We start from the raw sequence: 13,786 nt of genomic DNA, 5'->3' as shown, positions 1-13,786 counted from the left end.
TGAACCCATGATGCCCAATATAACACAATGTTCTTGTCATTATATGGTCTTGAATGTAACTTATGACATCTGGGATTACCATTGTCCTTATAAAAGGGAGCACATAACACTGTACTAGTTAATCATGTTAAAGTTACCGAGGTTTAAAATAATCTACAGCTCATATTCTCCAAGCTGTAGACGAACGAACACATTATGGCACGGTGGCCAACAGTTAGCACTTAAGATGTTCACCGAATTGCAACAGGTTGCCTTTGAGCTGTAATAGAATTACAACTCCCGTGACCCTATCGTAACTGATCCCACCCGTAAGGGCAGTCTAGAACCGAAATGCCAGCAAGCTCTTTCTGCTTGAGAGATACAGCAATTTCAGACGTTTTTTTCAGCCTTCTTTGAGCCTGGTCAGTTAGGTGTAGCCGATACCCCTTTAGCTACAGTGAGCACGGGGTCAACATCTCGATTACCCCTTTTTTTTTTAATTCTTCATTTAAGGAGAAGTCAAGCGAGTACATGGCCAACAATGCCCAGAATGCGGTATTTTGTACATCAACCAATGAACCATCAACCAATGAAGAAATAGTAATATTACAACAGATAGAAATACCATGTACTATCACACATTGGCACTGGGTGACACAGTTATAACATTGGTATGTCGTACACACATAATAAGTGTTTAGAAATGCCGAGCTGAGGCGGTGCAACTCTCTGCCAGTTTACAAATATTTTTTTTTTGTTTAACATGAAAAGACGGAGTATAGTGTAGTATGAGAAAGTAGGATGAAAAGAGGAAAACTGGTAGATCTCTGGAAGACCGAGCACAGGATCTGAAAATATCGTATTCAGTAAACCAAACATGGATGACAGTCCGTACCACTGTATTGACCAGAAACCCCTTTGAAAGAGGTACCGCACCCTCCAACAAGGGATCTAGAGCAACAATGTTTTCCATTATGAAAGTGGCCCATACAGCCGAACTAAACCACACCATTCCTGGGCCCCCTTCAGATGTATGTCCATAGGAAATGGTATAGTACAGTTAGGGCAGAGCTACTGGCATCACACTGTACAATCCATTGATAGGCGGACTGGAAAACGTCATTGCTCTAGACAAATGACACACTAGGCATATGGTCTAAGCCCCGCATGCCCCCCGGCGGTCCGAAATAAGCGGGAGAATGTTCATCTTAATTGAGTGTATGCGTCCCAGCCAGGAAATTGGTTTATCCGTCCACTGTCCTAGTTCTCCAATGAGGGTATGGAATATAGTTTTGAATGAGCGCCATATCTGGGGCTAAAAGGTGAAAGGGCATGGCTACCAATTTTGTCAAGTTGACTTTATATCCTGCAAGATAAAAGTCGCAGTCTAGAAGTGTTGTCGAGTGTTTCAAGGAGGATAAGCATAAGCCAATACTTTGAATTGTTATCCCAACATCCCCACCCCCTGGATGTGCGCATGTGTCCTTATGGCATGTAATAGTGGTTCCAAGGTAAGTGTGAACAGGAGCCGGGATAGGGGGCACCCCTGTCTCATTCTGTTGCCCAAGGGGAATGGAGTCTTACTAGCTCCTGTTATTAGCATCTGTGCTTGTAAGTCTCAATTAACCTTTTGGGGAGAGCCAAGTCAATGCATTGCAAGAAAAACAAAGAATATGAGAGCTCTGAGAACACTCACTAGCTTGCCCTTTAGTAAATCCCCAGTATATTTATAAAAAACAATGTTTTAAAAAGAAAAAAAAAAAAAAAAAAAAAAAAAAGGGTTTTCTTTTTCCCATATATTGATTTAAAAATTGAATTCTAGTAAGCTGCTGGTTGTAAAATTTAGGTTAACTTCACAACTTAGTCAAACCCCCAAGAGGTATAATATAAATATCAAAGATAACAGACAGAAACACTGCAATACCTATGGATCAATTCCATCAACGATCTTATAAAATATTTATTAAAAATAAATCCAGTAAAATGAATATACGCATGGTTTGTACAGTGATATTGTTTAAATAGGCCTCTTCACATGTTGTGAAGTTTTACCATTCAATTTTTATGAACCAGAAATGGCACCAGATGTGGGCGGTGATCTCAGGTCACGGCCGTAATGGTCATTGGTGGAGGCAGCAATGTTCGTGTACTGAAATTCAACAGTTAAAACATGAGTTTTTTTTGTCCAAAAACAAACGATTTATTTCCTTTTCCCTTTTGCTGGCTTGGCAAATAAACTGGGGTCTATCTGGTCTCTGGAGAGTCCCCTTACTGAATACAGCCTGGCAGCTCGTTCTTGCAGAGTCCCACCACATTTCAAACCTAGAGCCGCAAGTTCCACTTTCAACTTCTCCAATCCCAGGACTTCCAGTTCCACCGCAGAGTTAAACTTGAGAAGGTCAAGAGGAGAGGAATCCTGCAGGAACAAAGAGCATGTTTATTGAAAATCTTTTTTTACATTTAGCTTGTCCACATACTCAAGAGTTAGCAATGGGACGTGTAGCCTACTATATAATATTTAACTCTACCTGCACAAACCTCATGGTCACTGGTTTAACCCAGCCTTTAAAGGGAAACTACAGTGCCAGGAAAACAATCCGTTTTCATGGCACTGCAGGTCCCCTCTCCCTCCCACCCCCTAATCCCCAGTTGCTGAAGGGGTTAAAACTCCTTCAGTAACTTACCAGAGGCAGCGACATGTCCCACTTCGCTACTTCTTACTCTGCTGCCGCTCCTCCTCTGTATTACGTCAGCCGGTGGGAGAGACTGACCCGGCCGGGGAGACCTAATGCACATGCGCGGTGCATTAGAGCTCCCCATAGGAAAGCATTGAAAATGCTTTTCAATGGTTTCCTATGGGGAATTGAGCAACGCTGGAGGTCCTCTCACAGCGTGAGGACGTCCAGCGACGCTCTAGCACAAGTTTTCTGTGCTATGATGCAGGAAGTTCCCTCTAGTGGCTGTCTAGTAGACAGCCACTAGAGGTGGAGTTAACCCTGCAAGGTAGTTATTGAAGTTTATAAAAAAAACTGCAATAATTACACTTGCAGGGTTATGGGTAGTGGGAGTTGGCACCCAGACCATTCCAATGGGCAGAAGTGGTCTGGGTGCCGGGAGTGTCCCTTTACTCTTCGGTGGTCCCCAATGAGTTGGGAGTATAGAATGTTACAAGTCAGAAAAAAGCAGGGCAGGTGTCATTGGCTCAACCGTTAAAGTTACGTTTAAACAGGTCGGAAAACTGCTATAAAAAAAAATATATATATTTTCTTAAATGTAATAATTGGTGTGATGTTGTAACACAATATTTGACTTGGCCTGTGTTACTATTGTAAGTCGTTATTCTAAAGAGTACATTTAAAGAATGCATTGTGCAACCTGAGCTGGAAAAGTATTAGCAAACATGGATATTATTCCTTCCTTCTCTGTAACACTACACTTTAGTAGAAGGGTAAAATAATGTATTGACCCTGAAAGCCATGCACGTACCCTGCCAACAAATGGTGAGACCGATTTCCAGCTAGTGTGAGTGTACTGACAGGGTGATGCCAATCACATCATCTTTGGGGCACTGAGTACTCAGCTGGTCCGCTCTGCTGTACTATTCTATGTGCAGAGCAGTTGATCTTCGGACGAGTCTAGTTTCTAAATTACATACATAATGATTTACCCAGCACAACGTTTAGACTAGAGGGAGACCTTGTCAACCACATGATCTGTCATAACTATCCCAAGTTAAATATATAATAATACTCAAACATTACAGTTGTACATTGATGGCATTGCCACTGCCGTTGCAACCAGGTTGTATATGAATATATAAAAATTACAGTTTGAACTTAAGCTGTAAAAGAAAAAAAAAAAAAACTAAAACACGGCACCAATTGATTGCACATATGTTTTTGCTTACCTTATTCACTGTGTCCGGCGCTGGTTTGGCAGTTTCTATATCTGGTAATCTCTCTTCTGACAGACATATCTGTTGTATTGTAGGTTCAGATTTCTTCTGCTCCTCAGATGCCTCTACAGACATTTTCTGCTCCTCGGATGCCTCTACAGACATTTTCTGCTCCTCGGATGCCTCTACAGACATTTTCTGCTCCTCGGATGCCTCTACAGACATTTTCTGCTCCTCGGATGCCTCTACAGACATTTTCTGCTCCTCGGATGCCTCTACAGACTTTTTCTGCTCCTCGGATGCCTCTACAGACTTTTTCTGCTCCTCGGATGCCTCTACATACTTTTTCTGCTCCTCGGATGCCTCTACAGACTTTTTCTCCTCCTCGGAGGCCTCTACAGACTTTTTCTGCTCCTCGGAGGCCTCTACAGACTTTTTCTGCTCCTCGGAGGCCTCTACAGACTTTTTCTGCTCCTCGGATGCCTCTACAGACTTTTTCTGCTCCTCGGATGCCTCTACAGACATTTTCTGCTCCTCGGAGGCCTCTACAGACATTTTCTGCTCCTCGGAGGCCTCTACAGACATTTTCTGCTCCTCGGAGGCCTCTACAGACATTTTCTGCTCCTTAGTAGTCTGCGAAGTTGTCATAGGTGTGGGATGTGACTCAGATCCATCAGAATCACTTTGACTCTCTGAGCTGTGCAGTTTAGGATCCGTACTGTGAGAGGCTGATGACGTACTTGGTGATTCACAGTCGCTGTCACTATCTGAACTGGAAGACACTTCCAATCCTTCCACTCCCGTCCTGAATAAAATAAATAAATACAATTCACGAGGGTTCTTGTAATATCCATGTATGTACAAAACAATGGACGAGTTCAGATAAAAAAAAAAAAAAAAAAACAGACGTGCATAGTCGATAACACTAACACTTCTCATGACCAGCAAGATTCCTTACTTATAATATTGTACCTGTACAAAACAAACACCAAAAATCCACCAGGTAGGTATAATGTAGGTTAGGCTACGGGTTGTAAATCTGTTTCAATATAGCCTGATAAATGCCTTCTGTGACCATAATAGATATCCTCACAACTCGACAGAAGAATTATAACTAGATCAGGAAAGGTTCAGTCACTTTCCAGAACAGGCAGTGCTCACTGTAGAAGCTGCAAATCCATTGAATTTGCAGAAAACGCAGGAACTTTGTTATTTTATAATGCTTTAAGATAGGATGGATCAACTACAGTTTGAAGTGTACCTTTACTTCATATTATATTGAAACGGGAAACTGTGCTGTACACACAGTACCACTTGCAGCACATTATTGCATCACAATTCAACAAATGCTGAAAAAAAACCTACCAAAAGCATTTCTTTTTGCCAGATTCTGACTTCCCGACTTTCACTTCTGTCTTGCGTTTGCGACTTTGCTCTGTCTCCGGAGAGACCACAGTGCTTGAAGATGCTTGTAAGCCTTAAAGAGAGAAAGATACATGATTTTCTTTTTTAACCCAGCATTGATCCTATACAAGCAGAATCAAAAGTCAGACCGGTCAGGTGTTCCTTTACCATCTCCAAAACATCCCAAAGGAAGAAACCGTGGGAAAAAGCGATTGTGTGTGATTCACACTTCCGGTTGGCCTATAAATGGGACAACCACATCACAAGGGTTTTAACCCTTCAGATGCAAACATAGCAGTTTCAGAGAAACTGCTATGTTTACATTTGGGGTTAACCAGCCTCTAGTGGCTGTCTTCTGGACAGCCACTAGAGGCGCATCTGCGACGCTGAAGAAACATTTCACCTCAATCACGCAGAGCGTCCATAGGAAAGCATTGAAAAATGCTTTCCTATTGACACTTTGAATGCGCGCGCGGCACTTGCCTCGCATGCGCATTCAGCTCCGCTGACGTCGGCGGGGAGGAGAGGTCACCAGCGCTGAGGGAGCCCGGCGCTGGATTAAAGTAAGTAACTGAAGGGGTTTTAATCCCCTTCAGCGCCAAGGGAGGGGTACCCTGAGGGTGGGGGCACCCTTAGGGCACTATAGTGTCAGGAAAAGCGCTTTGTTTTCCTGACACTATAGTGATCCTTTAAGTTTGAATGTGTTTGTTTTTTCTTCATGGTCTTTTGTTTTAATAAATAATATCGCTCCTTAAACCCACAATTTTTGCCCATCCTCCAATGTTTTCCTTATATTACAATATCACTGCTATAAGTGACGTTATAATGTAATTTCCTGGTAGTTATAGTTCAGCGTATCGCTTTCTACAGTAAGCCGTAAACAGGACTACGCGTCCCAGAAACTCTTGCAGTGTCTAAAAGCACTGATTATGTTATAGATAAGGCAGTGCTAAAAAATATTACGTAAGCATCATGAGTGGCTGAGTCACTTCCTGGGTTGATGAGCGTTCACTGCGGAATCTGCAGAAAATGCAGGAACTACAATTGTGAGTTCATTTTTAAGTTTGGTTTTACACATCATTGTAATGCATTGAAGAAAAAAAAAAAAAAAAACGAGTAATGGCCAACCTGTGAAAAAGCAAAAATGCTATAAAATCTTCAGAGCTTAAAGGGACCCTATAGTGAGAGGAAAACAAACCTGTTTTCCTGGCACTATAGGGTTATTAAGTCCCCACTCCCGCGGGGCTGAAGGGGTTAACCACTTACCTGAACCCAGCACCGATGTCCCTCGGCACTGGGTCAGGCTCCGCTCACGCTCCTCCACCACCGACGTCAGCCAGTGGGGGAGACCTAAGGTCTCGTGGCAATGACCCGAGGTATCATTGGTAAAGAAGGAAGCGTTCTGCATCACCTGATACAGAAGGTCAAGACAACACTACACCAGGGCTGTGTGTGCGGTCACCATCAAAGAAAATGTCCATTCAGAGCAGATAACCCTTACATATCCAAATAAATCATGATCATTGGATTTTATTGTACATAAAGAGCACATATAGAAACTAGAAAAGCTACAATTTCTGGGGAAATTGTGTGAAGTGCTCTTGCCTCCACCAGTAGTCTACAACTGGAGTGGGCGGACTAACTGGGTGGAGTGGGTGGGGTAACTGGGTGGAGTGGGCGGGGTAACTGGGCGGGGTAACTGGGCGGAGTAACCGTGGAAAGGTTGGAGTGTGGTTCACTCACTCCACAGCAAGGGCACAGAAGAGCTTTAAAATCTTTCAAATCCCTCGAACATTCCACCAACTGCCAACAGGAACTAATAGATTCCAAATAGGGCAGAGAAGAGCGGTTAAAAACAAACTGCTCCAAATTGCTCACTTCACTGGCGGTTGCCATCTTCAAACGGTCGTATTTTAAAAACAGCGAAGAGCTTTATATTGTGAGAATCACAAGACCCAGACCTACATTTTGATACATAGTATGTCAATGGACGGCGTGAGTTGCAAACAAATGGTCATATTGTAAAAACTATCAGGACTATGGCTTAGCCGTGGACATGTTTAGTGGCAGCAGGGATAGCTGAACGTTTTGATATAAGATTTGTGTAGGTGGGCTTGAAAATGAGGGAGTGGTGGCAGTTTAGAAATCATGTCCTGATTTTTCAGCTTTTGTCAGCTCCCACTCTAGCTTTGAACATTCCGCCATTCATTCCTATGGGACCAATTTCACCACAAGAACGACGATATTTCGAGAACCATTTGGCGAAACTTTCCACAAAGTAATAGCAATCCGATCGGGAACAATCCGCACATTTCGGTATATTACTGTCTATGTAGGGTAAAAACTGTGGGAGGAGTTAGGGTGGTAAGTTTGGCTATAATAATAAGAATTATATATATGTGAGATAATAGTAAGTGGTCTTGCTATGCAAGAACACTTAATAAACTCAAAATGTAAGGCACAAGGTGAATGTAAGTGAAAAGTCAAAATGTATCATGGCCATAACGCAAAGTACTATAATCACCACATGGTAAAAAGAATCTTTGGTTGCCATTCTATTTTTGTGTCCCAATGAGTCTCTCCAGGCCCTTAAATCTCAGCACCTCAGCAGCCACTTGGCTAATGTAAAGGTGAGCTTTCATATTAGCACCCAAATTAAAGGTGTCAATTACAGTATTTAGCTCAAGTAAATTAAATATCTCCACAGTAATTCAGTGTGTGTTTTTAATCTTTGGAATTATCCAATTTCTCATAAAAATTGATTACATTTCCACATACTGTCACATATGGAAATGAATATAAAGATTCTGAGCCCCATTGAACATGCTCCATGGAGGTACCATCAACATGTGATCCGATGGGGGCGGGGCCTGGCAGCCAAGATGGCAGGACGTGTTTCAGCTCAGCTCCTGTACAACAGGGCTGAAAATCAGCTAATCCGACCTAACACACACAGAAAATGACCTGGCACGGGCAAGATTCTGCCACCAAGCAGCACGGGACCGTAAGCACCCATGCAGCAAGTCGCCCCAACACAGTATTCAGCCGTCCAGCCGCAAGGCCTAACATTGATGGCGACCTACGTGCCGGGGGAGGCGGCCGATCCCCTGACCCGAGACGCCGGAGCCCCGTCACCACCCCCCCCCCCCCCCCCCCGGACCGGAGGAGGTTATCCCAGTCCCCACTGGGGAAAGTCACCCCCGGCAAACATGAGATCGCCCACACCCAAGTACCGCATGGCGAGCACAAGATGGCCGCCGAACCGCAGCCCCGACAAACCACAGAGGGAGCGGACATTCAGTCCTGACGGGAAGACTTTGAAGCCCGGTTTCAACGCATATGCCAAGCATTCTGGCACCGCATCGAAAGCCGACACTCACATGGGCAGCTGACCCAGAGAAAAGATGCACCGGACCGCGAACCTGCAACCGGCACTGAGCATGGGGCTCGCCCGGCGGCACAGCCAACACGCCGTCGAAACACTTGGGGAATCCCCCAACACGTAAAGCGCCCGCAGACACATGACCCAGCCAAACCGAAACGGAAAGCTACCAGACAAGCGGCAAGGGACTCACGGGAGACCTGGGCCCAGGAGAACGGGAACCCCCGGCGCAGCTCACCCACCACGAGCCACATGCAAGGAGCCTGGTCCAACACACAGCCCTTCCCGGGGATGAACAACATCACCTTACAGACCATGCAGCCTACCAAGCTCCGATGGCCCATACGTGGTAATAGGATAAACGTACAGCACGTAATATACACCAGCACTCTTACAGAGACATTAAACTCACTGTCCCTTAAGGGCTTTCATGGTGCAATTAGTACCCAGTGGTCGTATTGCAAACTCAACGTTAACTACAGCCTAATACCTTTGCTAACCAATGTAAGATTATTCATAGCATCATAATGAGCCAAGTTTTTAGTTTATCTTTCCTGTTCATCCTAATGCTTAAATGATGTAAACTAGCTACAGTATAGATAACACTTGATTGCTAGCAAAGTTTTACTTACGTGACCTAGAATGTTTCTGTTCCGCAAGTAATGTCATAATCGTTGACTTTTGAAGCGTGTACCTTAACCAGACATTCAGGGACCTCACCTAAGAAAAGTTATTTGAATGCTCAGTCTAACATGCTAACCCATACTACCTTTATGTATCTCTGCCAGTATTCTTCATGTTATATAAAAAAAAATGTGCTGTCTACACTGCAAAATGGTATAAAAAGCGTGCAGAAGCTGTCGTGGCTCTGCATGCCTGTTGTAAAGCTGTGTACATGAAAAAATAAAAAAATGTAAAAAAAAAAAAGTGATCCGACACCTCCTTTTATTCTATCTACAACTTTAATCCCTGACCTGTTCTGCCCCCTCTACTTCTCTGGTCCTTCAGTACATGACTTTTGTTGCTGTTGTGAAATGCTGGGCAGAGATGTAAAATTGGGATTCTCATCTGTATCAATCCAAGTACTGTCCTGTACTAACCGTGTCTTTTTATAGTAGTCCTTTTTTATATAAAATCACACCACGCAGAAAAGTAATGTGAACCTTACCCACTCAGCTTTGGTACAATTATATGGATCAGAGTTTAATTGATGGATCTGTCAGTACCTTTGATTACAGAGTCCTCCAAACGTTCTGACATATCATGACACTGACGATGATACTCTGGGTCGGTGAAATAGTGTTTGGGTTCTGCCAGCTTACGCTGCAACCTTTCCAGGCGTCTTTGCTCCTTTTCTGCTTCCCGCTCGGCTTGCTTTTTTATCCATTCTGCCATTCTATTCAAAGTAAAAATGTATTTATTTAATAATGCTTATATAGTGCCCTTATCCAGAGATCTTTACATTGACAAACAAATTATAAGAGTGAAAAAAAGGAAATCAATATTAAACACAAAGCATTAATCAAAATGTTGTACAATACAGTTATAATCCATAAAATAGCATTGAAAGTCAGCTATCTTTAGAAATGTAAAATTGACACCTTAGTGGATTTTAGTGAATTGTTTTGGTCCCAATAATTACACTTTAGTAAATAACCAACAAAAGCAGGACCTGCACAACATGCTCACTGTAAACAAGTAGACATGATTTAAGTTATCAAAAATGAAAATGTTAACATTTAGAAATAGAAAAAAATGCTAGCTGTAGAATTTTCCCATATATTGATTAAAACAACCAGAAAAAAACCCTAAAATAAAGCAGAAAAGAGACGTTTAAGTAAAGTAACAGAAGAAAGCATATAAACTGATTTGCTTACGCTTTCTCGTGGTTTACATCTCGAAGTCTCCTTCCGCTAAGATCACGACACGCTTCCCTATTTGTGGTCTTTTCGATCTGTGCACCAAGTGCCCTGAGCATTGAACCAAATCCTGGATGGTAAACAGAGGAGAATAACAAATATCATAAAAATCATTACGGTCCCTTAAATAGAATAATACACACACCATAACCACTACCACATGCTGGATTGGTTTATTGTGCCAGGAGGGCCCCCACTGTTTGGCAACAGCTCAATTTCTTAACTGGGGGTCCTCGTTGTCTCGCTACTTAACTCCTCTCAGTTGAAAAGTCCTATGAGGAGCTTCCGTTAGCTCTTGTAAAATAAATCCAACACTGCTTAGCTCAGTGAAGAGCATTTCTAGCTACAAGGAGGCATGGATCTGTACCCAGCAAATGCCAGGTGAGAAGTCAAACTGTTAAGATCTTTGACCAGTTAAATTGGGGGGTACCAGGGCACACCTGGAAACAGAACGTTATGGTACTTTAAAGGACCACTCTAGGCACCCAGACGACTTCAGCTTAATGAAGTGGTCTGGGTGCCAGGTACCTCTAGGATTAACCCTTTTTTTTATAAACATAGCAGTTTCAAAGAAAATGCTATGTTTATAATGAGGGTTAATCCAGCCTCCAAATCCTCTAGTGGCTGTCTCACTGACAGCCGCTAGAGGCGCTTGCGTGCTTCTCACTGTGAAAATCACAGTGAGAGCACGCAAGCGTCCATAGGAAAGCATTGTAAATGCTTTCCTATGCGACCGCGGCTCCTGCCGCGCATGCGCATTCAGCCGATGACGTCGCGATCAAGATGGAGAGGAGGAGGAAAGCTCCCCGCCCGGCGCTGGAAAAAGAGGTAAGTTTAACCCCTTCCTCTCTCCAGAGCCCGGCGGGAGGGGGTCCCTGAGGGTGGGGGCACCCTCAGGGTACTCTAGTGCCAGGAAAACGAGTATGTTTTCCTGGCACTAGAGTGGTCCTTTAAGTGATCCTTTAATCAGTTAACCATCAGTGACAACATACACAGATTTACACAGCTCAAACCCCAGACAGGAAACCATGTAATTTCTTACTTTGGAGTATTCTGACGAAAGATACTTTGTGCCCAACAATGTGCTGGCATTTTCAATGTCATGAAAGCATTAACAGCCGTTCATAATTACGTGAAGCCCTTTGTTTCATGCACTTCTATATAGTTATCAGTAGATAAATCACTGTATGAAACAAAGAGGGAGTAGGATCCAACCACATATATAACAACTTTATGTTTCAGGAATTGACTCCGTCATCAAAGTTGTCGCATTTAGGAGAGCAATCCAAGATATTTCGTTCTTTGGTTATAAAGAAAAGCAGAATGGGAAGTACAACATGTTAAATCTCAGCTTTATTTTATGAAGCTAAATTCGTTTTATTTAGATTCACAAACCTCCTTTCCCCCCACATAGCCGTAGCTCCACGCTGTATGTAAGGCCATCCTGAAGCTCTTCTTCCAAATCAACCAGACGGCCGTTGCATTTCACATAGAAGTCATTTGTTAGGCCCTAAAAGAGACAAGACAATTGGTGTCAACACTTAACCCAAAACAGAGAGCAGCGAAGTTGCTGTGATTGACAGAGATGGCACATGAAGCTAAAATTGGATCTAAAGCCCTGTTTGGGGTCTCACCAGGTCAGGCTGAGGAAGGAGATCTCGAACCGTGGCTCCCTGCGGCCTCCTGGCACCGGACACCCTGCCCGACAGGGCATCACGCACCCACACAGCGGCCGCCATGTCTGCTAACTCCAAGCCACAACAACACGGCGTCACGTGACGCTCCAGCAGCCGGAAGGAAGCGACTCACGCGATGACTTAAACGCGTAAACCCACCGCCGCCATCTTTACTGCGGGCAGGCGGGAAAATGGCTTCCACGTACTGTATAGGGAGGAGAGGGGAGTATTAGAAAAAACAAGTTTAGGGATAGAATAGAAAGAGAGCTAGGACGCCATAACATGAAATAAACAAACTTAGAAGCACAGTGTGTTTTTCTTCTATAATGATATAATTCCAAGTAATGAAAGCTGCTGCTCAGTTTATCTTGTTTTCAGGTTTATTTTTGTATTGATTTTTTGTGTATTTTGTGCAATTTTAATGTATTTTAGAATTCTGCAGCTGTCACACAATATGTCTGCTTTGCTGCTCTTATTCCAACCACAAAGATGGCCGCCGCGCTGTTAGCGTCATGTTTCCCGGGAACGTTACAGCGCCCGAGCTCTAAACACACAGAGAAACTGTTTCTATCTGGTGGTACATGACGCCGAAGCTGAGTTATTCATGTTGTGTTTAGAACTCTTTGTTTATAAACCTCTGTCTGGTTTGTTCACTAAAGTGAAGATTGCTGGGAATTCAAACTATATTTGTAAATTGGAACCCAAACTAAGTTGACTTTCACTTTAGTAAAAAATAAAATCCAAAGTAATAATTATTTATAAATATAAACACACAAAATAAGGTCCAGCTTTGATTCTGTGTTACAACCTGCTCCCCTCCAGATGTTGCTGAACTACAACTCCCATTTTAAACTGGCAATCTGTTTCATTGAAGGAATCATGGGAGTTGTAGTTCGGCAACATTTGGTTTAATAGTGTTTATTGGTCTATCATCATCCTAAAATAGGAAAGATTTAGGCTTATTCACTAAAGGGTGAATTGTCAGGAAATCAAAGTAAAAATCTAGCTGACTTGAAGAATTTCCTTCAGTTCCGCTATTTTTACCTAAAATGTGAATTTCACTTTGACTCCCTAATACACTCAAGTAAATAACTCTCTGTGAGGTTATTACAAAGCATTGAATCGGCTTTTTTCTAATAATTCCATATTTGTGGTGTAAGTGAGGGAATACCGGAGCTTCATGGTAGCAAAACCCATATTAATGTGCCTAGAACCTGTATTAATATGTCTACTTTTACTCAGTATTTACCTAATACTATTTGTCACTATCACACTTTTTGCATTTTTTTTATTTGGCGCCTATTCTTCTATTTGCGCCCAAATATTCCTTGCTGCGCCTGTTACGTAATTTTCTTTTCCTGTTCCATTTAGTTTTTTTTTTGCACAACAAAGAGAGAAAATAAACCGTGCACAAAAGGTTATATATAAGGTAATATACATACAGAAAATATGTATGGATGATGTACACCTTTGTACCTCAAAAGAATCAAAGATAACAATAATAGTGCAGTACAGTAAGTACAAAATAATG

At 42.7% G+C, this 13,786-nt stretch overlaps 1 protein-coding gene across 1 annotated transcript; it reads right to left on the bottom strand.

The window, feature by feature from the left end:
* Window positions 1-1,924: 1,924 nt before the first annotated feature.
* On the bottom strand, window positions 1,925-12,354 carry SDE2 (SDE2 telomere maintenance homolog). The gene is made up of 7 exons (XM_063444067.1): window positions 12,214-12,354; window positions 11,975-12,089; window positions 10,538-10,649; window positions 9,887-10,056; window positions 5,240-5,351; window positions 3,887-4,679; window positions 1,925-2,395 (listed from the first exon to the last, which is right to left on the bottom strand). The coding sequence occupies exons 1-7, from the start codon at window positions 12,316-12,318 to the stop codon at window positions 2,180-2,182; spliced, it is 1,623 nt and encodes a 540-aa protein (XP_063300137.1). The 5' UTR covers window positions 12,319-12,354; the 3' UTR covers window positions 1,925-2,179.
* Window positions 12,355-13,786: the final 1,432 nt, after the last annotated feature.

The sequence above is a fragment of the Pelobates fuscus genome, chromosome 2 (genome assembly GCF_036172605.1).
Source record: "Pelobates fuscus isolate aPelFus1 chromosome 2, aPelFus1.pri, whole genome shotgun sequence".
Lineage (NCBI taxonomy): Eukaryota > Metazoa > Chordata > Amphibia > Anura > Pelobatidae > Pelobates > Pelobates fuscus.
Note: the sequence above shows the minus strand (reverse complement) of the source record. Positions and strands in the feature narration are given on the sequence as shown.